At 34.7% G+C, this 24,980-nt stretch overlaps 2 protein-coding genes and 1 pseudogene across 5 annotated transcripts; 2 read left to right on the top strand and 1 right to left on the bottom strand.

Annotated features, from left to right (window-relative positions):
- Positions 1-1,039: 1,039 nt before the first annotated feature.
- LOC141670451 (dolichol-phosphate mannose synthase subunit 3) lies at positions 1,040-5,940 on the top strand. Of its 2 annotated transcripts, none has more exons than XM_074476293.1 (4): positions 1,040-1,237; positions 4,887-4,993; positions 5,127-5,234; positions 5,554-5,940. In XM_074476293.1, exons 2-4 carry the CDS (start codon positions 4,892-4,894, stop codon positions 5,587-5,589), a joined length of 246 nt encoding a protein of 81 aa, XP_074332394.1. In that variant the 5' UTR covers positions 1,040-1,237; positions 4,887-4,891; the 3' UTR covers positions 5,590-5,940. The 2 variants fall into 2 exon arrangements, with proteins under 2 accessions (XP_074332394.1, XP_074332393.1); XM_074476292.1 differs by having other exon boundaries at positions 1,050-1,237; positions 5,583-5,940.
- A 1,491-nt stretch (positions 5,941-7,431) lies between these two features.
- Positions 7,432-15,107, top strand: LOC141671670 (uncharacterized; annotated as a pseudogene).
- Positions 15,108-15,913: 806 nt separating this feature from the next.
- On the bottom strand, positions 15,914-19,369 carry LOC141671671 (membrane protein of ER body-like protein). 3 transcript variants are annotated; one of them, XM_074477969.1, is made up of 8 exons: positions 18,994-19,369; positions 17,969-18,399; positions 17,750-17,883; positions 17,536-17,658; positions 17,183-17,449; positions 16,886-17,083; positions 16,711-16,772; positions 15,914-16,605 (listed from the first exon to the last, which is right to left on the bottom strand). In XM_074477969.1, the coding sequence occupies exons 3-8, from the start codon at positions 17,766-17,768 to the stop codon at positions 16,150-16,152; spliced, it is 1,125 nt and encodes a 374-aa protein (XP_074334070.1). In that variant the 5' UTR covers positions 17,769-17,883; positions 17,969-18,399; positions 18,994-19,369; the 3' UTR covers positions 15,914-16,149. The 3 variants fall into 3 exon arrangements, with proteins under 3 accessions (XP_074334070.1, XP_074334072.1, XP_074334071.1); XM_074477971.1 differs by having other exon boundaries at positions 17,183-17,446; XM_074477970.1 differs by having other exon boundaries at positions 17,750-17,864.
- Positions 19,370-24,980: the final 5,611 nt, after the last annotated feature.

Below are 24,980 nucleotides of genomic sequence, written 5' to 3'. Positions count from 1 at the left end.
TTACTCGTAGGTTCGCCTGTGTTAAGTAACCAGTCCATCTAAGGTGGTACAGTAAGGCCCGAACATGATCTTATACTCTTCAAAAGCCTGAAATTTCAATGAGAATCGACACATTCCCTATGCTAGTTCCCCTGCATAGAACAACGATGATAGACATTGGACAGGAGTTACTGGGCACTACATAAACACTTGGAGATCACCAAAGTTTCACAAATTTAAGGTTTGGTCAGAGCATAAATGAGCTTACAACCTTGCACCATCATTAGGCCTTGGATTCGTAATTGAAACAGATTAACAAGGCTCACTTCTCACAGTCATGCAGTTTCTATCATTTCTTATCCGTAAGGGTACAAGAGCTCAACCACTACAGCAACACTTTGTTGACATAAATGGTAACTTTACACGTAATAATATACAAATTAATAATCAATCTGTACAGAACAGAACAGATTATATAAAATTATATAACCAATCTATGTCACTCCTTGTTTGAAATTAATAATCAATTTACTGTTAAATTTTCAGTCCCACAATAAAGCATATTTTTCATTTTGATAAATCAAATACAAAAATAATTTTTATATAAATATCTTGTTTATATTTTATGTGTTAAACGATAAGCTAACAAATCATCTAATTGTTTTTAGTATGATATTTGTTTTACCACCTGGTTGTATCGATGGGGGGTTTGTCCCGACTGTATTATATTCAAGTTAATGAAAGTTTTCTGCATTGTCAAAAAAGTTACATTTTTGTTATTTTCATAAATTTTAGAAAAAACTTTACATTTTGTTATTTTCATAAGTATAAAATGAATTTGAGAAATATATGTTTATCATAAATTCATCATCTAATATAAAGAAACTTGAGTATAAATTTTTTCAAAACCACAAAATAAGACTAACATAAATAATGATATTTCCGTTCAAAAAAATAAAATAAAAATAAAAATAATGATATTACGAAAACTGGTATTGGGCTGGACCGTGTGTGTATATATAGCCTCTCCCTCACTACATTTAGCATAGGCCTGGCCCACTACAATCAAACCCAAGAGCCCACAATTTAGCGGAGTTCACAAATCACAATCTCCCATCTCTCTCAAGCTTGCTAAACCCTAATCTCTCTCTCTCTCGCTTCCCCTCTCTCTCGTTCTCGCTCTCTCGCTCCCTCTCTCTCTCTCTCACGCTCTCTCTCTCTCTCTCGCTCTCTCTCTCCTTCTCTCTCTCCGGTGCAGGTGAGTCCTCATTTCTTACTCGTAAATATACTCATCATTTAAATATCTGCGATATATTGTTGAATTGTTTTTCACTTGATGTTTATATATAGTTTTTAGATTTATAATTATAACTAATTACCGGCTGTAATTTCATTTTGTGTAGATTTTAATTAGATCTGCTTTATGTTAGCTAAGTTAATTTAATTAAAAATCGATGAATTTTTGGTTGCAATATATATTTAACTCTTGTACTCTATTTATGATTGTAAGAGGATTAGTAGGTGTTGTAGGTCATCATATGGTATATCGGCGCAAATGTAAAATGAAAATGCTGATTAATTACTTAAGCTTATCGTACTCTGTTTGAAAACTTATGCAAGGGCTTTGAGTCACCAAAAGTGGCAATGAAAATATATTTATTGAACTCCCTTTTGATGTCATCAAATTACTTTAATAAATTAAAAGGAAATATGTTGTAGTATAGGTGTTTGTTGAAACTTAAGAGATCGTTCACATAGAAACATTGGTGATGGCCTGGCTATATGCCTCGTAAATTGTATGACCTGCAATTGTTAGAATTTTTTTATTTCTTAAAGAATTCTTGTTTAAGCTTGGCTTTCTTTGAAAAACAATAGATTATTGGCTTCGTTAACTAACCACATTATGGAACATACTATTGTATCATATTTTGCGTTATATATGTCTTTTATTAGTTTATTTTACTGAAGATAAGTAATAAAAAAGTAACAGTGATCGCCATATGATGTTTGGGTTTAGGGTTTAAGAGCCGTCCTTTCGATGTAAGAGTGATGATCATTTTTATCACAATTTTATATGTATATTGTCCAAAAATATCACAACTCAGAAAAATGGCCTAAGTCCTAACAAGGGAAAACACTAGTCTTCCATTTTTTTAAAAACGCAATCTAGATATGCATTTTTTGTGATAGTAAAGGCCATTTTTTTGAATAGTGATATTTTGGGCATTTAAATTCCATGTGATAAGGAGGGTCATTTCTTCAACTGTAAAGTGGCAATGATTATTAATATCCCTTCTGATGGCATGACAGTACATAAATAAGTTCTGCTAATGTGTTGTTTTTGTGTATGAGAGCTACACATTATTTTATATGACTTGAATATATGCACCAAGGCTCACTCTATTTGTTTTATGTTAATTTTTACGATGCTTCAGTATATGTTTTAGTGTTATACAGAACTAATGGTTTTTGAGATGTACTGTGCTCCATTTATATACTTTTAATTTATTTTTCAAAAGAAAAATATACAAAAAAGTTAACCTGTCATATGATGTTTGGGAAATTGCGCAAGGGCTTTGAGTCACCCTTACCACTGTAAAGGGGCAATGAGAATATCTATATTAAACTCCCTTCTGATGACTTAGAATCACTTTACTAATTTAGATACAAATATATTGTTTAACTGTTTGTTGAAAGTTAAGAAAGCGTATCCAAAGAAACATTCTTGATGGTCTGGCTTATGCCTCATAAAAATACATATACTTATGTTTTTAGTAATTTTTTAGTTCTTGCAGAATTCATGTTCAGGTTTTATATAGATTATTATTGGCTTTTAGTTCTTATAGAATTCATGTTTTAGTTTTAAGTAGATTATTGGCTTTCTTTAATGATCATTTGTATGCCATACTACGTTGTATTCCATTTCATGTCGTATGTCTTTTAATACTTTGTTTTTCAGAGGAAATGGAAGAAAACAGGTGATATCCATATGTTTGCTTGGGTGTAGGGTTTAAGATTGGTCCATCGATTATAAAGGGGCAATGACTATTATGATCCCTTTTGATGGCATGCCATTATTTACTCAAAGTAGCTGCTAAATGTTTTTTTGTCTGTGTGTCTAGAACTACAAAAGCAATGTTCTTGATGACTTGATTATATGCACCAAGGCCTGCCCTATATTTTTTAATGTTGATTGTTACAATGCTTCAATGCATGTTTTAGTTTTATACAGAGTTAATGGTTTTCTGAAATCTACTGCTTTGAGATGTAATGTGTTCCATTTGTATACTTATTCTATATCTTCAAAAGAAAATATACAAAAAGTTAAGCTTATCATATGATGTTTGGGAAATTGCGCAAGGGCTTTGAGTCACCCTTACTATTTGTAAAGGGGCAATGAGAATATCTATATTAAACTCCCTTCTGATGACACAGAATTATTTTCGTTATTAAAATGCAAATATGTAGTTTAAGTGTTACAAAAAAGTATTCTTGAATTACATGTCCTTGAATTTTTTTAATTTTTGGTTCTCGGTAGAATTCATGTTCAAGTTTTATGTACTCCGTCCATTCTATTTTACTTGTCCACTAGTTTTACATGTATTTTAAGGTGCATTGACCGCATAGTTTCAGAATTATTTTTTTTCTGATTTTCTTTTTTCTAAAATAAAAGTGAAGATATAAATTTTTATTTAAAAAAATAAAGAAAACTAAAAAAATAAGTTGTGGAACTATGCGGTCAATGCACCTTAAAATACGCGAGAAAGTCAAAGTGGACAAGTAAAATGGAATGGAGCGAGTAGATTATTGACCTTCTTTAAATAACCATTATATATAACATTCTACATTGTATACCATTTCGCGTCATATTTGTCTTTTAATACTTTTTTTTCCAGAAGAAAAGAAAGAAAACCGTGATCTCCATATGATGTTTAGGTTTAGGGTTTAAACTAAACTTACTGCTAATGTGTTGCTTTTGTGTATGCAAATGATAGTGTATAAACCACAGACCAATATTCTTGATGACTTGATTACATGCACCAAGGCCTGCTCTATATTTTTTAATGTTAATTGTTACAATGCTACAGTGTATGTTTTAGTTTTATACAGCGTCATTGGTTTTCTGAAAAGCTACCTTTTGAGATGTACTGTGTTCCATTTATATACCTCTTTTAATTATTTTTTCAAAAGAAAATATTAAAAAAGTCAACCTGTCATATGATGTTTGGGACATTGCGCAAGGGCTTTGAGTTCCTTTAATAGGGATAATGAGAATATTTATATTAAAATCCCTTCTGATGACATAATTTGTTATCTTTACTTATAGTTTAATTATTTGACTGTTTGTTTAAACGTCTGAGAAGTTAAATCTGGATTCTTAATTAACTGACCAACATGGTTAAAGGGGTGCCATTTGGAGCCGTTGTGTTTATTCTACAACTTGTTAAAAACATGAAAAAAGTTAAATTCCATACCTTTTCAATCCCTTCATGTTATGTTATAAAAACCACTTTCCACATGCATTTGGATACTGAACGCAAAACTTTGGTGGATGAAGCACAATCATGTGCCAAAGTATCTGAATTTGGACCAATGGATGTGTAATGTTTAATTTTTGTGCATATTATATGGAGTGTATAATTTTATAATTCATGCAACCTTTAACAAATAACGATGTTGCATAAAGGTCTATTGTTCGGTCACTCCAAACTTTTTTGTTGATTATCTCTTAGCTGTGCAACTAGATGACTGCATTATCATTTGTCTGCGCGGCTGCGCCTCTCATGGAGTATGATAGTATAGTACACCCATCCATAGACCATAGAGATTGTGGAATGGTTATCCCTTCCTCAAAATTTAGTTTATTTATATAGAATTAAGTTACAAAAAGGTTCTTTCCATGACAGATACGATGAAGCATATTGTGAAAATTATGTCATTGTTGGTGGCAATGACAGCCGTCTGGGTAGGATTATTGCAGGCATCAATTGTTCCACAAAGTTATACTTGGTTGGTGAGCTAACCGTTTCATGCACTATTATGGCAATGTATAGTTTGGATCCGTGATGTCTTTTGCATATTTTTGTCCTGTTATTCTCTGCGGATATGGTTTACCAGTTTACACTGGCTTGTGTTGTTTTCCCCAGCTCCCTTTATACTCTGTAGTATCACTAGGCTGCTATGGGCTATTGATGGTTGGAGTCGGCCTAATGCAATTTCCAACTTGTCCACAAGAATCACTCTTGTTACAAAAGGTATCTTGCCATACATTTTATCAGCACATTGAAAAATATGATATTAGACAGATGATCCTCTGAAACTTAGCCGTACCTAGTTCGTATCATGATTATTAAGCCAAGCTTGATATGCAGACTGAATTAACAAACAAATTTTGGCTGTTATTCATCTTGCCTTTGCATAGAAATTTTCATAATATTTTTGTGTAATATAAAACATCTTACTTGATTTATAAGAAATTGCGTAAAGTCCTGGTTTAGAGTTTTGTGCATAAGAAAGCAAAACCCCTGCATGGTGATTGCTATATTCTTGTAATATTTTCTTTTCTTGCCCTAGGAGCTGCCTAATAACTGGTTGTTGTTTAGGACATAATTGAGGCTAAGGAATTCCTAAAGCAACGAGGAGTAGATGTGGGTTCCGACTAACAAGGATTGCCATCATTCTTTCTGGAAGCAACTAAGCTCACAAATCAATTACAACTTATAGTGATTTCAACCTCTGATCGCCTTGTTTCTCCCACAGCCAGAATTCACATCATAATCATGGAATCACGATTGACATGTATCAAATGAACCTCATTGTTTGACTCATTGCTTACTTTTGTCCCATGTTTATGAAAGTATACTATACAAAGAAGCGGATTCTAAATGTACAAGGTGGTATTAGCCGAGGGATTGTTCGGTAGTTTTCTTATAGTTTTCCATGATTACTCGAGCCATAAAATTGTTTGGTCGTATAAGAGTAGCTTAGCAGCATGGAAAAACCAGTGTCAATTGTTGTTTTGCACCGAATTTCTAATAGTTTCGCAGGGTTCTTCGTATTGCAAACTCAATTATATTGAGGAACCAATGCCAGAACTAAACTACTCCTATATGAAATGAATTATAAACTGTAATGTGGACACAAATGCACGTGATCATACACTTATGAGTTATGGAGAGATGGAGTATATAAAATCTGCAATTTTTTAGTTGTAATGAAAGACTTTCACGCATTTTTGAAGTAACAATAATTGGGGACACGAAACTTGGGTTTTTTTTATTTAATGAAGGGCATGTTATTGCATTTTCTTTTCAACATCTGACTGCGGCTCTTTTTAGGAGTCTTGTACAAACGGATACATTTGAGTAACAGGCAGAGGAATAATAGAAGAACATGCAGTTAAACCTCTTTAATCGAACAACATACAGTTAAACCTCTTTAAAAGTAATAGGGTTGAAAACGAGAAAAAATATTAATTTAGCGAGTTTATTACTTGTTTAATTGAACGAGTTTTCTCGATTTGATTGGTGAAATTAAACGAATCGAGTTTGGGTAGTAGTTTAGGCTCGGTTGAGTGTAAAATTAAACAAGTCGGTTCGCCCGACTCGACTCAATTTGTAAAATTTAACTATTCGAGTTCGAGTGAAGGTCTAAACTTGATTAGTTAAACGATCCGGCTAGACTCTTGACTCTGAATTATGTAGGCTCGAATTGATGGGCAAGAAATAATCAGGCTCAGGTAGAAGAGCAGGGGCCCAAAGAGATGCCACCCCAGGCCCAAACTGAAGTGGTCCCCGGTGCCACGTGACACAAGACAAAAGAGTCAACTGTCTCATGTTACCCAAAATGGAACAATTGCATCCTAGCCATTCATGGGTAATCATCCCAAGATAGCTCTGATGGAGAAAGGACACCTGACCACACAGCTCATCTGGACCGTCTAATCTGTCACCACACAAGAATGATCAAATGTCAGGATGAAGAGGTATAAACCCCAAAAACCCTAAATCTTGGGACCTATAAAAGGCCCCAAAAAGAGGGTTTTAGAGGTTGGAAAATATTTGACCGATATACTCACATACACACACCCTCACATATTTTGGAATAACTCCTTCTACCCTCTTCTTCTTCTTCAAGAAAGCCCATTTCTTATTCTCACACCAGAGTTGCCGCGGGACACAACCCCCTCCGGTTCTATTTTGCAGGGACTCCTACGTAACAGGTTAACCGCACCCAAACAGCTGCGGAGGCCGGGTCCAGCACGTGAGAGAAAGGAGAAGACCTGAGAAGAAACCGAGTTATCACGAATTACGGCCGTGGTAGCATTCATAAGGTAACTTGACTTTCCCAAAAACAAAAAATTTGAACAGTAATTCTCTTTTTTGAACTTAAATGATTATGAAGTTTACCAACGTCACTTCTTTAAATTTAAACTGGACAGTCCCTGCACATTTCACTGTATTTTGGATTTAAAGTTCTCAGCTTTTCTGCCCTAAAAACAAACATACCTCTCTCTCTCTCTCTCTCTCTCTCTCTCTCTCTCTCTCTCCTCTCTCTCTCTCCCCATACACACACACAAATATATACACACACTGTGGAACATCACAGTCAGGGAGTACACATACCACAAAACCAGCTAAATCAAGAAACACACAAGAAAATTCAAGAACTGAAATTTATCATTATTATCCCATTTTTTCTTATATTATTTTTGAATTGATCTAAACCCTAATCCCCAATTCAACAAAGAATGCAATGGGGGTCTTGGGAGAAACATGGTGTTTCTGTAATGGTTTAGGCAAGTCTGAAAGAATGAAAGCTTCCATTTTTTCCAGCAAAGCTTCAGCCTTGGCTAGAATTGCTCTTGGTGGCTCATTGTTTGCCACTGGTTTCTTGATTCACCGCAATTTACTTGTCACTACTCATGCTAATCTTCCTTCTGTTTCCGCATGCTGAGTCGTCTGAGATTCGCCTTCAAAATGGTGTCGGTGCTTGCCTTTTTCCTCATAGGTTTACCCCTTTTCTTGATTTTTTTTAATTTCCAGAGCAATGTACTTAGCAAGATTTGGTTTTTATTAGTAAAATTCGATAAATGTTTGATCATTATTGTTAGGCCTTTGTTTTTGTCTCGATTAATTTAGTTTAGGTTGTTTGGATTATATTAGCTAAATGGTGTCGGTGCTTGCCTTTTTCCTCATAGGTTTGCCCCTTTTCTTGTTTTTTATTAGTTTTCCACAGCAATGTACTTAGCAAGATTTGATTTTTATTCGTAAAATTTGATAAAGGTTTGATCTTTATTGTTAGGCCTTTGTTTTTGTCTCGATTAATTTAGTTTAGGTAGTTTGGATTAAATTAGCAAAGTTGGTAAATTTTTAATCTTTATTGTTAAGCCTATGTTTTTGTCTCGGTTAATTTGATTTATTTTCGTCTAGAGTAGCAAAAGTTGGTAAATTTTTATTTCTGAACGGATTGAACTTGTTGGGAGCTGGTGAAGTCTTTATTTTCTTTTGATGTATTTAAATTGCCAATTTAATGTAGTTAGTTTGGTTTTCATTAGCAAAAGTTGCTAAACTTTTGACTTTATGAGTAAAGGGGATGTTTTTTATAGTTGAGATCTGATATAGTATGCATGAGTTTTTACAGTTTACTAGTGTGAAGAACGACATTTGAAATGTCACTTTCTTGAAGTTCCTCTGTTTTTCCTTTTGTCTTGTGAATAAACATGTGCATTTTTTTTCCTCTGGCCAAGTTTAAAGGATCAGAGATTACACTATTTAGCCAAAAGGTTATTTTTCTTTGTGTGTGTGTGGGAGGGATGGGGTTCTAAATATCATATAATAAGCTTGATTCAGGATGGTCATGACTCCGTAAAAAGTGAAGAACACAGAATATGATGGACAAGGATTTTGCACTTAGCTACTTGGACCTAAAATTTTAGAATTTCAGAGAAACCATACAAGCTTAGATTGATGCAACTGCAATTCTACCGTAAGAAATACTCACAACACAATCAACATTCTGAGGGAGTATTTAACGTTCATGCAATAATTGCTTCCTGGCTATGATATCAGAAGAACTTTGCTGGTGGGTTGGATCATATGTATAAACGAGTATCTCTCTACCTTCCTTGTCATGATAAATGTTGAAATTTTAGTGGACCTGAAATTGTCATTAGTTTTATGTATGCAGTGACTGGTATTCGTATTTCGATTACTCCGTCGTTGACCTTGAACTCAGCTGATAACTCAAATTAAACATCATTCATATGCTTTCACATTTCACTCTGCTGCATATATATGTATATCAATTATATATCTTTGAATTTGTTTAAATCAAATTTTAGTTCCTTTTGATCAATTTATGATCTATGTATCAGAACCGAGCATAGCATAATGACAAGTACAATAAATATCAAGTCCTGAAAAGATCAGGGAGTCGGTATAATTGCACTACTACTTGGCCTGTCTCTAGATTTCTCCATCAAGTGAATAGAAATAGTAAAAAACTTTAACAATCGGATGAATCATCTAATAATAAGTTGAAGGGTAGTATAGTAAAGTGTAAAGGTGATTTGTAAATTGAAGTTATGCTTGTTGAAGTGGGTAGGGTAGTATAGAAAAGGTGAGTTATATTGTGAAGTTATGCTTGCTGGGTGCGTGTGTGTGCGTGCGTGCTTACACGCTTTTGAGGGTTTTGGTTTCATTCTGCTAGACTACAGAATAGGGTTGCTACTATTTTACCACAGTATATTAGTATCTCTGCGAGCACAAATCCAAGAGCCTTCTGTCGTAACTCGTCAATTGCGTTTTGACATAGAATAGGTGAGAATTCCAGAATCCAGAAATAGGGAAAGGAGAAAGTCTAGTGGGGGTGATAAGTTGGTACAGTCTCAAGATAATATACAAAAATAGTACTCATTGTACTGCGCATAGCAAGTACTTTATGCACTCCTGCATTTCATAAAAGCCAATCTTGCCCTTTAATTTTAATCGCTACTTCTGTAACATGGTCATTGTTGTCTGCTCTAATGCAAATGATTTATCTTAATTCTTTCACGTATATTTACCAATGCTTCTTGATAAATTTTGTGACTTTATGTACCATGTGTTGTAGCATGTATGGATAATTATTAGTAAATTTCACTTTCTAAAGTATCTAGGTCTGCGTTATACTTTCATAAATCATAAGAGTTATTAATCATTTTAATAACATGCAGATTCTTCATCACAAGCTCAGTTCTTGATCTAACTATAGTTGGTCTGGATGTGATGGAAGGGGACTCAAGTGTGCAGGTTCCGCATCCTCAGTACTTAAAGACGTGCTCTAAACTCAATTTGGATCTTGGTAGTGCTGTTTACCTACTGGGTTATGCTGAGAAAACGGAGTTGACAGTGGGGGAAGGAAAAGTGGTCATAGCCACAGACAATCTTATAAAGCTGTCTACTGATGGAGTATTGTGGAGCCCTGGATCAGCTGGGTATGATGTGCATGGCAATCTTGCGTTTATGGTCTGTGATCCCATGAAACTAGCTACATCATCCCCCAACACAAAGTCCACTTCAACATCATCCTCGTCTTCATCTTGGAAGAGGGATCCTCTTATGCAATTTGGTATACCGATTCCGATTATCTGTGATTGGTTGAACCAACATTGGGAGGGAAATCTTGATGAACTTACTAGACCAAAACTACCAGTGATCCGTTTGATGTCTGCTGGCCCAAAAAGTGAACAATCGTGTGCATCCTTCACGAAGCGGCAGGTTTTCAAATCAACAGAAGCTGAAGATGATGGTACTCCATCTTTATCAAACGTCAAAACCAAAGATATTCCTGGACCAAGCTCGTCCCATGTGGCAAATGCACGTGAAGTGGACACAACAATTACCGAATCACAGACTGCTCCTCATTTACAAGGGATTCCAACTCCAGAGATTTACGAATCACCTAAGTTAACTTCTGCTCCTTTTAGAAAGAATGAAAGTGCCTTAATCCAGCTCTTAGATATTAATTTTCCACCAAGGATCATCAAACCTTCAGTCGTCCATCAGCCTGCTCGAAAGATGCATTCAGAATTGGACGAGAATATTGTCAAGGCAATTCCCTTGCGGCATGCAGTTGGAGATGAGCATTCAAGGGATCAAAGGCATGATACTGTGGCAGATGCCGAGATTGCATCAACTGGTTCTGGTATTGTCTCTGGGAGTGAGGTCGAATCTAGTTCCTTCCCTGTTGAGATTTCAGATGTGCCCGGCGGGTATAGCAGCGAAGGAGAGGTTACTATGTATTCTGCAGAAACAGCTGAAAGTCACAACTATCCAAGCCCTCGGGGGGTAAAATTTCAGCAAGTAGGAAGGAGCCAAAGCTGTGTCAATTACAGTAGATGGGGATCTGTCCAGCGAAATCCGATTGCTCGAAGGACAACACTAGAAAAACAAGGAAGTTTTCTGCAGGGTCGAAAAGTATACTCACAAGGGGCTACTTCTCAGAAGAGCAATGACTATTTTAGCCCAACTGTCTCCTCCATAATGAAGAAACGGAACAACTTGGAGCAGCAGCCAACCAGGCCCCAACAAAGTGCAGTTCATTCATCTGCTAAATGGACATTCTGATCAGCCCATATCAGAAGGTTCATCCTACATTTTCTAGTCTTACTTTTTTGCAGGATGCATATTTATTGATATTAGTATTAATATGCTTATACTGTACTACCAATCTGTTGTGACCATATGTGAAGAACAATTCAAAGATAAAAAGATGTTTAACAAAGATGTTTTTATATCTTGTCCATGTCAAGTACTTCATCAGCTGTAAAGCAATAATGAGGCATCAATATGTGTTTTATGTTATTCTCCGAAGTACAGATTTTAAGCCTTAGCATTCTTACGGATATGATTATGAATTTGCATCAACCTTAGCCAGCTTGCAGTTGGGGTTTGCCGAGCTATCAGTCAAATTCCCCAACTTCACATAGATTCAAAAGAATAGTTAGTCCTCCTGCGGCTGTGTGTGCACCTACAGTAAGTATGTGCCAATAGATTATAGAGCCTTTAAAAGTAGGTAAAGAACACAAAAGAAAGATATGTCTTGGCCTTTTTTTCTCCATCACATGTAAACCTTTAGCGGTTGAGTTGAGTTTGAGGCTTATATTTGTTCTGAAAGTTAACTTTTGCTCTGTTTTACCTTAGTTAATGAAGGAGTGTTTATCTCTGAGGGAATGTGCTATATTTTCCAGAAATATTTATGTATATGAACTTTTCTTATATTAATAATGAAGAGGGGAGAAGAGGGGGGCAGGGAGTGGTTTGGCAGATGTGCATGATGAAGTTTTGCTTTTTTTTCTTTTGAATCTTTCTTACGATGTTCTCTGAAGCTATTACAGCATTTTTAATACATAGGTAATATATTGAATAAAGAACCTTTACATTTGTTTTAGGTTCCTATTAGAAATAAATAAATAATCTTGTAATATATGTGACACATGCCGGATTTTTGTTGATATATACCTATACCAGGGAAAAATTCTAATTTAGGCTTATGATCTCTCTGTAATTTGGGTGTATGGCTGGACAATTCAACCAAATAATAAAACATCAGTTTTAATTTTTTCTTAAGTTTATAATATATCGGATATCAATTGTCATATATTAAAAAAATGTAATCTTCAATGAGAAAATTTCTTGATTTAAGAACATTTTAAGAAAAAATCTAGGGTGAGTATAAGATTACAAGACAACTCACAAATTAAACTAATTTGATACCGTGGAATTAAAACATGTAGCCATACATTTAGTATAAATGCATATAGCAGGACTATGCATTAATTTTTAAATTAGATATACTCCTAAATGGATCAGTGTAATGGTCCATCAGTCAACCGCTTCTACATCAGCCTCAGGAATATCTGCTAGGCCAAAGGCATATATTTTTCCAAGAGCCCTACAATACTCTTGAGCTTAGCAATTTCCGCAAGAGGACAAAAATGGTGGAAATGATTTCAACCATCCATCTGTAAGCCGCCATACTTTAATCCACCACAAAGGGGGTGGGGGTAACGCTCTTCCTTCTAGACGTAATCTTGTCCTCCTTCATTGGCATGTGTGCTCACCTTCAGTGATTCTGAGGTTTCCCACCAGAAAGATGACCATCACAAACAAAGACTTGGTAAGTTTCTCCATTGTAGTATGTATGCCAGAGCTTTATAAGTTTCTTACATCTCTCCCTAATCCCTATGTATGTCTGTGTATTGATTAACTTTGCATGAGAGTTGTGTCTGAGACTCCCCCATTATATAGTGCAGCTTGAGTGTCTAATATGAATATGTTTTGGTTAATTTTGCTAGGCATCATTAATGAAAATTGGTAATTGATGCCAGAGGTAGTTCCAACTTCCAATTGATTTATAGTTTGCATTTAGTTCCCCAGTACTTCACGACTGCAGTTTCTGAACATGTATTTGTTATATATTTGGTTGATAGGTTTTCATTTGTACTCCCCGTGTTACTTTATATACATATTTTTAGAAAATTCATGCTAATTGTTGGGAATTATGTAGATGTTTTATAGTTAGTTTACTTGTGGAGACTTAAGCAACGGCTGTCAGTGTGCCTATCATTAAATGAAAGGTTAATATGGAATGAATCGCAAATTCCTCCTCACTCGAGGAAAACATAATATATCACACTTGAAGCAGCACTATTTATATTTAGTATCTGTTCTCGCATCTTTGGTATGATGGCCACGTAACTTGATTAATCATTTTTGTGTCAAGTCTCTCGAATAAACCAAAATTTTGCGAGTTATCTGATTAAATCTCCTACTGCGTTAGAAACACGTGACCCTCTCCGGTGCTCAATTAGTACATTGTGGTCGTCATAGACAGGATTTGTAAATCCTCTCTGGATTGGTGATGTACACCTTATCAACTAGAATGCATAGCCAAGAGGCTGCTGCAAGTGCTTGTGTCTTATTACAATGCAAAGCCGTAAGTTGCTAGAAGTATTGGGCCAGATACTAGAAATTATTACATTAAGAATGCTGCATATTGTAAGAATTTTTCCTTCCTACCTCATTATTCCTGGTATTTGTTGAAAGTCGCTTTACCTTGATCATATTTCGAGTCTCTAAGCTGTAAAAACACCAAAACATCAGTTATTCGAAGAGTGGAATCCGATGTTCTAACTGCAGTCATTTTTATTATCGGATGAGCTAATTTTGTTTAATAAAAAATGTAGTTATATGGAAAAGTAGTTTCTACTTGCATTATGGCTGATTATGCAAGTCCGCCAATTAGATATCCTAGTCCGGCAGTTATAAACTTACAATATCAACACCTACATCTTGCAGGAACAACTTAACCCTGTATTTTAGCCAAGTTGACCTTTCTATTAGCAAAAAGGCCTAGTACCAAAAGACTTGCATAGTTGCATGTAGTAGATTCATATGCTGATATGCAGTTGCAGAAAAAACAAGGATTGGGCTTGAAAATGAACTAATGAAGTCTATTACTCCTTGCACAGTCATTTTAGAATCTAGAGTCCTTATATTATTTGGTCCAGTTTGTAGGTCATCTGATGGTCCTAATTACCTGAACCAGTGCATTTTCTGCATAATAATGCCAGTGTCGGTAGTAAACACTTTGGACACCCTGGACTAATCTATCTTGTATTCTTGTGACTTCAGGCTTTTCGACATTCCACTCTTCTTCTGGTGATTTGGGTGGCAGAGGTTTAAAAGGTCCAGGATATTTTCCACCTTGATGTTGCTTGCTAGAGACGCCATGACACCACTGTCCTCTGTTAAGTTAGGCACCATCATTCTGATCAAGTAAAACTGTATTGGTGTATTAAGGTCATTGCAGTGCTGCAGCAAGACTACTTCTTAGTTCACTGCACATATTGTAAATCGGAATATTTAAGCACTGGGAAAGAGTACTTTCAGTTGCACATGTCCTTGACTTCAGGTTTTAAAAATGCATTCAAGTGTAAAGATTTTTTTTTATCACATTGTCTTTTGCCAGCCAAATGCACAAGAGTACTGGACAAGCTTTTGATTACATCTCCTTGCTTGATCGGAGCTGCCTCATCATGTGCAGAGTCAGAGGATTATTTGTTTAGATATGTTTTTTACTCATTTTTACTTCCAGTCTTCTGCTTATACGAAAATGTTTGATATCTTCACTTTCTTAGTACATATTTTGACCCTTTGTTGCAGGAAATAAACAACACCAATGAGCCTGGGACAATCACCATACTTCTATCGAACTTTACTTCAAACTAATTTTCGAAACTTTTGTTTGTTGGGAAAGTCCTTCACTGTCATTCTTTTCTCCATGTCCGAAAATCCGGTTCCAACTTGAAAAATTTACAGTTACAGAACCACCACAATGTTATAGCAGCCAATATCAGTCGGAACATGAGAAGCAAAATCCAAAATGCTTGGTATTTGCCATACACAGGTAAGCCGGGGAACTTTCTTTGAATAAAGGTAAGACTGCGTACATCATACACTTCCCGGATCCTGCGATAAGCATGATATACTTGGTACGTTTGGTTGGTTGGTATCCATTACCGGATTACTTATCTTCTTAACCTTTGACATAACGAATTTTATATTAAGTCGTGTGAGATGATAGGTAAGGTGATAATATAAATAACTCGCTGTTAAGTCAATTTTTCATATCTTATATCTCCATCAAACTGTGATTCCAAGAATCCTACTTGATTCAAGTTTCCAAATCTTGCTGGCCCATGGTATCCATGGGTGCTGATTATCGATCAATCAATCAACCATACCCAATATATACCGTCTAGGGGTATACTGTACGCAGCCTTACCCTCGTTACAAATAATGAAGAGACTGTTTACTCAAAGTATGCGTTTCCAGATGTTCTGATTATGATGTTATAATTAATTTTTATATAACATTATCAATATGTATAAGAATGTCAAATTTAAGACCTTTTCGCCTCCGGGGACTAAATTAATAACACTGCTTAAACTCTGCAAATAGAGCCGTTTAGGACTTGGACAGAGATTAAACGAAAGTGAACTGAAACAAACAGTCTACAAAGTACTGGTGAAATGTATAATGGCATTTCATAGTTCATACACCTAATTTAACACAAACTCAGGGAAACAGACTTTGCTGGAACTCGAAATCAACCAGAACATCTTCAGTAGGAGGTCCAGGAAACTGGATATCTCGCGTTCACTCCAGGAAGAGACAGAGGAAACTCTGGAGTCTTCTCAAACCAACCGTATTTCTCCATGAGTTTGTTGATTAGATCTCCTGCCTCATAAGCAACACCTGATACCATAAGCGCGATACAAATGTAGTACATTATGGTTTTAATGTACATGATGAACCTATCTGACTTCATAATGTATGCCTTGCAGGAAGCTAATATAATGATGCATAACAAAGAGGCGACTGCAACTGCCCCCAGCGTCAGATTCTTATCGTTCATCTCATCGAATGCATAGCCATATGTTGCAGGAGGTATCAGGCCAAATACTAGGAATGACAACACTGCAAATGTTGCATGTAGTATGAAGTTCTCTTTCTTGCCTAGTTGTTCTTGATATTTGTTTGATGCCCCTTCACATTGATCACTTTTCAAGTCCCAGAGCTGTGCAAACAGAATGTGTGTAAAATGAGTTGCAGAACAAAAATGCAGTATATTTTAGATTTTAGTTCACATAAATGGTGTATAGCCAAGTTGGTTAAAACTTACATTATGACCAATGATGATAAGTCCACCGATCAGATTTGCGAGTCCAATAGTTATGAGATTCACTAGAATAGAAGGTGAACTATGTAATCAGAATCAAGCTAACTGTGTTGTTCTAGGCAAAGATTATATTTTACAGCATTAACTACTAGATAATCTTAAGTACGAAAGGACTTACGTGTTGTAGCTCCAGATGCAGCGGCAGAAGAAACGATACTTAGGCTTGTAATGAATTCCATCAAACCTCCATAGACTACACTTTTCACAATCTCTAGTGACTTGGAATCTCCGGTTCCTGTCAATCTAATTGGTACAAGAGGTTCATTTTGTATGCCATGTATGGCTTCCGGTTCTTCACCCACACTAGAGCCATTTCCTGCATTGTAATGCCAACAGTAGCAGGATAGACACATTAGAACATGCCTCTCTTAGAATCCTGCATCAACTAAGTTTTAAGCATGTTTTCAGTACATACCTTCATTAACGTTAGCTAGGTCCTTTCTAAGATCAATTTTCCAGTCTCCTGACGACGTGGATAGTGGAGGTTTAGGATATTCAGAATGTGTTCCATTTTGATGGTTCAAACTTGACACCCCAACTCCATTTTGGTTGATAGAGGCACCGCCGTTTTGTTTAACCAAGGAACTGCCATTTTGAACTGGTAGAACTGCATTTTGGTCTACTTGTACATTCGGTTTTCTGCCAAGATCTCTATCTCCATCTAGTGCAGCATGGCCATCTTCTGTACACAAATAGAGAGTAAAGTTTATGTGGTCTCTTCTATTTCTCAAATACAAAGAGCTGGAGAAATATTATATTGTACATTACCTTGATTAATCACGGTATCCTCAACAGCATATCCGGGATCAGAAGAGGATTGTTGCGAAGGTTTCTGTATATCCTTTTTCTCTGGTTTGTTTCCAAATATCCGAAACAAACTAAAGCAATCTCCTGCATAAACAAATAAGCTAATCATCTTTGATGCCTAATTAAGTATCTTTAGGCTTTCATGCTGCAATGAACTTTTGGACGATTTTCTCACCTTCTTCAGAAATCACCATATTTCATTATCTCCAGTTAAACCAGATGCTGGAGCATTTGTTGGTTGGGAAATGTCTTCACTATCCTCTCCTCCATGTGCCAGGAGCCTGATCCAACTGAAACAGTTTCCTGATTCTGAGAAAAACCAGAAATCAGGTCCGAGGTAATGATGCTGCTACTATTATAACAGTTGGTATAAATTGTGTAGCTGAAATGTTACCTGAAGGAACGAATACACTGAAGCATGATAAGCATCCGAGAAGGCGTTCAGGCTTAGGTTGTGGAGTACTATGAGCTGCAGATAGTCCCTTTTTCGTTCTTTTTTTACGAAGCACAACTTTGGTTATGGTAGCATTGCAATTAGGGACAGTGCATGGTATGTGTATCCAGCCTCTGAATCTCCCTCTCAAATTCTAATTCTATGAACATCCTCATCATCGTCACTCTCTTCTATCAGGTTCTCAAGTTTTACATGCTTCGATTTCACTTTGGCAGCAGGGGTTTCAGGTTTAATTTCTGGTTCATGAGATATCACAGGTGAAATTTCATTGCTCTCTGAAACACCTTGATTAGCATCTGAAACATTTTGCTTCACATCTGATTCTGCAGCTCCATTGTTTGTCTTAGAAAGAGACCATTCATCGGTTGAATCTGTTCATACAAGATTGGCCTTAGAACTCAACATATCTGGCTTCCTTGATCTTAAATCTTAGGATAGCAAAGCATGAATTCATATTTCAAAAATATATAATTAGTAAAAGCTATTAACATGTTATAAGCTTTAAAACTGACAGTGCACAACCTTGTGTTCTCCCTCTAGTCGAACTCACAAGGACATTTTGTGTACTTATTTTGTGCAGTGGTGACAGTTATACATGAACGACCCTGAGATTCAGGAGGCCCTAGTCGAACTCACAAGGACATACCTCTACTGAATCACAAATCTAACCTAAAGTCGTCGTCTTTAGGGAAGACGACGACTTGATAACTATCATTATCTGATGCATACTGCAGATATATAATTTCGAAAGCAGACAAGTTAGACTCTGACCTCTAAAGTTAGTGAAGCAATATTGATGAACATGATTAAACTTAAGATGATTTCCCATTCCATAAGTCCAAACGCAGTGTCGACATTTCCAAATTCCTTCATATTTACACATAAAATTTTACATGCAACTAAGCTCATGTGCATAATTATCACTAAACAACTGCAGAACCTGAGATTCAAGAACACAGAAGTACCTGAATCCTCATCAAAATAAACACTTTTTCTGAAATTTTCTTTGACAGGTTCCTTAACATGATGTCCATTGCCATTAGTACTGCTCTTAATGTCCGCAGCACGAGTATCAGCATTACTACTCTGGTGATCAAGACCCTGAAGCCCGGGGTCTGTAGGCAGCACCACCTCGCGCCTCTGCTGAACCAGAATCTCTCCGACCATCACCGCGTCTCCATTGGTAGACTCCATCACTTGATCCATTACTTGTAGTCGAGAATGCTCTTACCAGGATCTTATATTAATATCTTGAGTGCGGTTTCAAATTTTTTCAGTAATATTAACTTTTTTCAAGTGTGTAATGTGACCACCACAACTACTCAATTTGGTCAATTACTACAAGTGTGGGCATGCTATATATAGTACTACATTAATTGCTAAAATTATAAATAATCCTATAAAAAATTTAATGCAGTTACAACAACCATAAAACACTTAAATGCAGTGTGATAAATTTAAATATATACAATGTGGTCATAAAATTTGGGAAATAGCAGGAAGGTGACCTTAAAATTTTAAAATCACATGAGACGTATCTCGAAAAGTCAAATTTCATATAAATTATAATCTATACAATGTGGCGTTGTCTTGGAATTTTTTATCTTCTAGAACTTATCAAAAACCATTTTTTATATTAGTATTACAATAGTTCAAGTTCTGTAACAGTTCTATTTATGTTTATGAAACTTGAGTAAGATTAATTAATAGTAAACTCACAATCATCATTTCTCACGACTTGATCAAATACTCATTATGTCAAAATTTAATCGGAGTTCGGACGGTTGCCGTCTCGATTAATCGTTAATCGGGCCAAAGTACGGTTTTTTTTAAAAATCGGTCAAAAGTCGGGAATTTTGGAAAAAATCGGTCAAATCGGTCAAAGTTTAAAAATAACAATAAAAATATTTTTTTAAGAAAAATAATAGTTTTTTGAAAATAATAATTAATATTTAACATTTAATAATTAATATTAATAATAATATCTTAATATATTGACTCTTTTACATACAGTAAACAACCGTATATTCTTATATTCATAAATCCTCTACACAAATTCTCTATTTGAATTACTCTTAAATCTCAACACTCAACTCGTTTGCTTAGTCGATTCATAATCTTAAGATATTCTAAATTTATTCAACAATGATTACATCTATCATATTTGTATTGTTTTGTCCTACCCTCACTCGATTTATTTTAAATCTTAAGATTTGAATTAGTAAGTAGTAATTTTCTAACTATGAAAATTTTGACTTAGTGATATGTAATTTTATTTTTATAAATCTTATGAAAGATCATTTAAATAAAATTATTTATTATTATTTATTAAATAAATTGCTTCCGATTAATCAATTCGATTAATCACCGATTATCCGATTAATCCCTGAAAGGTCCCTCAACTGAAAAATCCCGATTTCCGCTTTTTAGAACAATGGTATAACATAGTTTCCATCTCAATGCACGTTATACAGCTGTAAACACATACTATATTTTTGCATATTATCTTAACTAGGATCTTCTTCATCATACTATAATAGTATTTGATTATGTCAAAGGTCGGAAGTGATTAATTTAATTAGTCTCTAATTATATAATTAAGAAATGATAATGGAAGCAAACTGAGATACGTATGATTTAATTTGACCTGACTACAAAACAAGGACCGATTCATGCAGGTGCCCTCACAAAATCAAAAATTAGCAATTTTTTATTAAAATTTTAAAGTATAAATATGTTTATTTTATAAAGACCCCCACTAAAAAATGTTAAGTACCCCTATAATGCTTGTGAATCTTTCATAATTTGAGTTATGTTTAGTTTGTTTTTGTAGCCATACAATCATAAATTGGAGTTAAATAGTTTTTTAAAAAAAAAATAAGAATTAATTCAATAATGAAAAGTCATGCAGCATCTACAAGAACAATTGAGTCGAAAAAACATAAAATAGATCATATCGCTGATAAATTTAGTTTTTATGAAGATACAATCAAGCGATTTGTTGAAATTGATATATACAAATTGATATATACACATGTATCACATTCACTAAAACCAGTTTGAGCTATCGATCGTAATTGCAATCTCATATAAATCTTTATCACTGAATCAAACCTCTGAAAATCCGGCAGATCTAACGTCCTGAACATCGAATCACACCAAAACACACCAAAAAACACACCAAACTCTCATAAAGAGGGAATAAACAAAACTCTAATAAATTGGGAACAAATCTCACCCAACAAAGACTTTATCAAACAAAAATACAATCTTAACGATATAAATCCTTACCCAGGGAGGAGTATTATTGAAAACACGAACAAAGTAAGGAAAATAGATGATTCGGGGCTTTCCACCGGTGAAAACCGACGGAAGCCCCGAACGGCGGCTATTAAAAATAGAGGATTGAGAGAGTTTTTTTAGGGTTTGAGGACTTAAAAACGGAGTTAAATAGTTAGTGTGGGGACCGTGTGAAACAGATGACCAAACATGTATAGTCATGCGCATTTGTCATTGCTGGCAATCACATTCAATATTTGGTTGTTGAAGTATGTACTAAAAGAAATTAATACAGTACTATTCTATCATGCAGATTGCAGACTATGATATGAGTAGTACATTTTGATCGTTGGGTCTGTCCGTAACAAATGGTTGTTGGAACTTTGGAAAGCCGTAGTATAAAATACGGTTTTCGATATTTATGACGTGTCACATTCTAATAAAATGATATGTTATGTTATAAAAATCATTGTTCCGCTTACTTTTACGTACTTTTATGTATTATTGTATATTATTTTGTACCTATAAAATACATATTTATACACACAAGCCGAAGGTGTTTTGATAAAACAGTCTGTTCATTATTTAGAATGAGGTAAGATAACATATAGTATATCCTCTCTGAACCTAGACGGTATATACTTTATACGATTAAGAGCATACGCAATACAGGGGTTATTTCCCTGTCTTTCTGCTGACAAAATTTGGACACATCAGTCCGGAGTGACTTAAAAAAAAATTGACCCTAACTCCTCCAATGCAAAGACCATTTTCCACACTTTGTAGGACCCCTTATATTGATATTATAACATATAGTTAGTAAAATGATTTTATAATTTGATTTTAAATTTACATTAGTAATGTTAAAATTGTAACAACTAAATGAAAGTGATTAATTTTTTTAAAATACTATAAAAAATTAAAAACATTTCAATAATTAAAATGCATAATATTATTAAAACCCAAGAAAAAACAACATACAAGACAACATTAATTTTTAAATATTACAATAAAAAAATTAACGATTCTCGTATAAATGTGAGATATGCCAAAGCAGCACAACAAATGAAGCCGAGACAGTAGATTGAATTCAATCTACTGTGTAAATAATGTAGTTTAATATTACCGAGGCAGTAGATTGAATTCAATCTACAGTGCAAATAATGCCTCATCATGCCACGATCCAAAATTTTGAGCACTTTCATTTATTCGTTGCCACCTTCATTTGAACATATGTTATTAAATAAGATAAAAAAAACGTAATTAAAATTTATCATGTTATTAAAAATATGAAATAAGAATACATTAAATTTAAACGTGACAGTTTTAAAAAATTAACGATTATTATGACACTGCGAGATATGCTCAACGAGGTCATTTTTTAATTGACGATGTGTATGTCTACCACGCACCTGCACCTGCATACTGTTTTGGACATACGTTTCATACCGGACAAAATGTTCTTCCCCTAAATTTGGTTCCAGTAAGTCATTTGTTGTAGCATCATAGGTTGGTAGTGGACCAAATTGAGTGGCATATGTGTATCTCTCGTCTTCAACAATCATATTATGTATTATGATGCATGCTCTCATGATTAGTCCAAGATCTGCTCTATCCCAAAAGCGTGTCGGACCACGTACAATTGCGAAACGGGACGGTAACACACCAAACACTCGTTCAACATCTTTTCTTTGGCTAAGACGGGGGATTATTTGAGTTCATTTTTTGCTAAGATTTTTTTGAAGCAATGAGTGTGAATAATAAGGGTATAGAAATTGGTATTTATAAAATAAAAATGTTACCGTTTATATAACCGTTACGATTTTAACGTAAATATTGTAACCGATGGTAGTGTTAATATCTGCTCACAGTCTCACCTAATCACATGCATGTACAGTTTTGACAATAAAATATTATTAAAAAAATAATTTGTGGACAAGTGACCCCAATCCAGGACAGACTGAGGACACTTTCAAGGAAGTATCCACTCTAATGCTTATTTTTTCACTTGTCCAGTCATTTGGACAATTTGCGTATCCTCATGCATGACTTGACCCCGTACTACGGGTGCTCTAATTCACCGATTGATTGTCATACCTTGACATACCTTGTAATACAGGTGGAATTTCTTTCAACTACGGTCAAATTGCTAATTGTTCATATCAGTTTATGTACATGATGCATGTGTGTTATCTCTTGCCAGTTGCCAGTGTAAGTGTTCAGATTAAACGAGCCAGCCCAACTGGAAGATGTAGACATGGACCTTGATCTATGAGATTGGGCTTGAAAATGAGTTTAGATCCAGTTAATGGGCCGAATTTTAGTGAATCATCCGGTCATGATTATATGAGTAAATGACGCATGTTTTATTGTTTAATTCTAGAAAAAATTACATTTTTTATTTTAGAAAATCAAAATAAATTATACCCATCACATAATATGGTGTGTTTGGTTAAAAAATAGTCTATAGTTTGGATAATGAAATTACTAACACGGAATAGAAAGAATAGAACGAGGTCATAGTATGTTTTCGTATTAAAATCTCATCTCCGATTATAGTTTGGAGTCATTATATCATATATTTGCAGAATTACATTAATTTTTTTTATTATTATTAAAAATAGGGGTGATCGCGGTTTGATTTGATTCGGATTAGATATCAAACAAAAATCAAATTGTATATGTACGATAACAATTATTTAAAATTTAAACTAGCCCATAATCCATAAATCAACTTAGTTAAATCACCCGGTTCGAAAGCACGGTTGAATAATTCAAGTGATTATGAGTTTATCTTTTGGTGTCCCAGATTATGGATTTGATACTCGCTCACCTTGAGAATTTATGAGAATAGATACTCATTTTTAAGGTTATCAGCCATATTTGTAAAAAAAATCACCCGATTCAATTTTAATCGGTTTAGATTAACAGATTTTTTGACAATTTATAATATAATTTTGTTAACGATATCAAAAGTATAATAATATTTCTCCAATTTAAAGTTCTTTCTTCAAATGTGCATAATTAATCAGAATTATTCTTTCATAGTTGTAAATGATAAAGTTTTTCAACCCAGCGATCAATTCGTGCAACAAAAACATGTTAAATGAAAAAAATTCAATATTACCTTCAAAAATAGTAATACATGATTGTTTAATTGGTATGTTAAATAAGTTTATAAATTCAAAAATAAAATTTAGCATATGTTCCAAAAGTTAAAAATGTTTCATATTATCAAATTATAAATATAAAACTTAATATAGACACACACACTAATATATACATTCGGTTTAATAGAGAAGCGAGTTAAATTAAAATAAAACATGATCCAACCCGAAACATTAGCTGAACATTAAACACAAATTACATCTCAATTTTGATTCGCGTAGCTTCAAAATAGCATCGGTTATGCATGTTTTTGGCATGGGTTTAAAACGGGTATAACAAACTCTGACGCTGGATCTATATTCATTAAGGGCATAATTGTCAATAAAATTTTACCAAAACACGAGGTCTCGTAAAATAGAGGTCATCTCTCGTTACTATGCAAAGAAGACACGAGTCCGGTTAGGGACTGAATCTTATAGACAGGTCAGCACACCCCATTTAGGGTCGCCTCGCTAAACACGAATATGAGGCTCTCCCGATTATGGGTCACGTAAATCTTATTAAT

Source organism: Apium graveolens, chromosome 7 (assembly GCF_009905375.1).
Source record: "Apium graveolens cultivar Ventura chromosome 7, ASM990537v1, whole genome shotgun sequence".
In the NCBI taxonomy this organism is placed as follows: Eukaryota; Viridiplantae; Streptophyta; class Magnoliopsida; order Apiales; family Apiaceae; genus Apium; species Apium graveolens.
The sequence above is the reverse complement of the archived record's forward strand: the minus strand, read 5'-3'. Positions and strand labels throughout refer to the sequence as shown.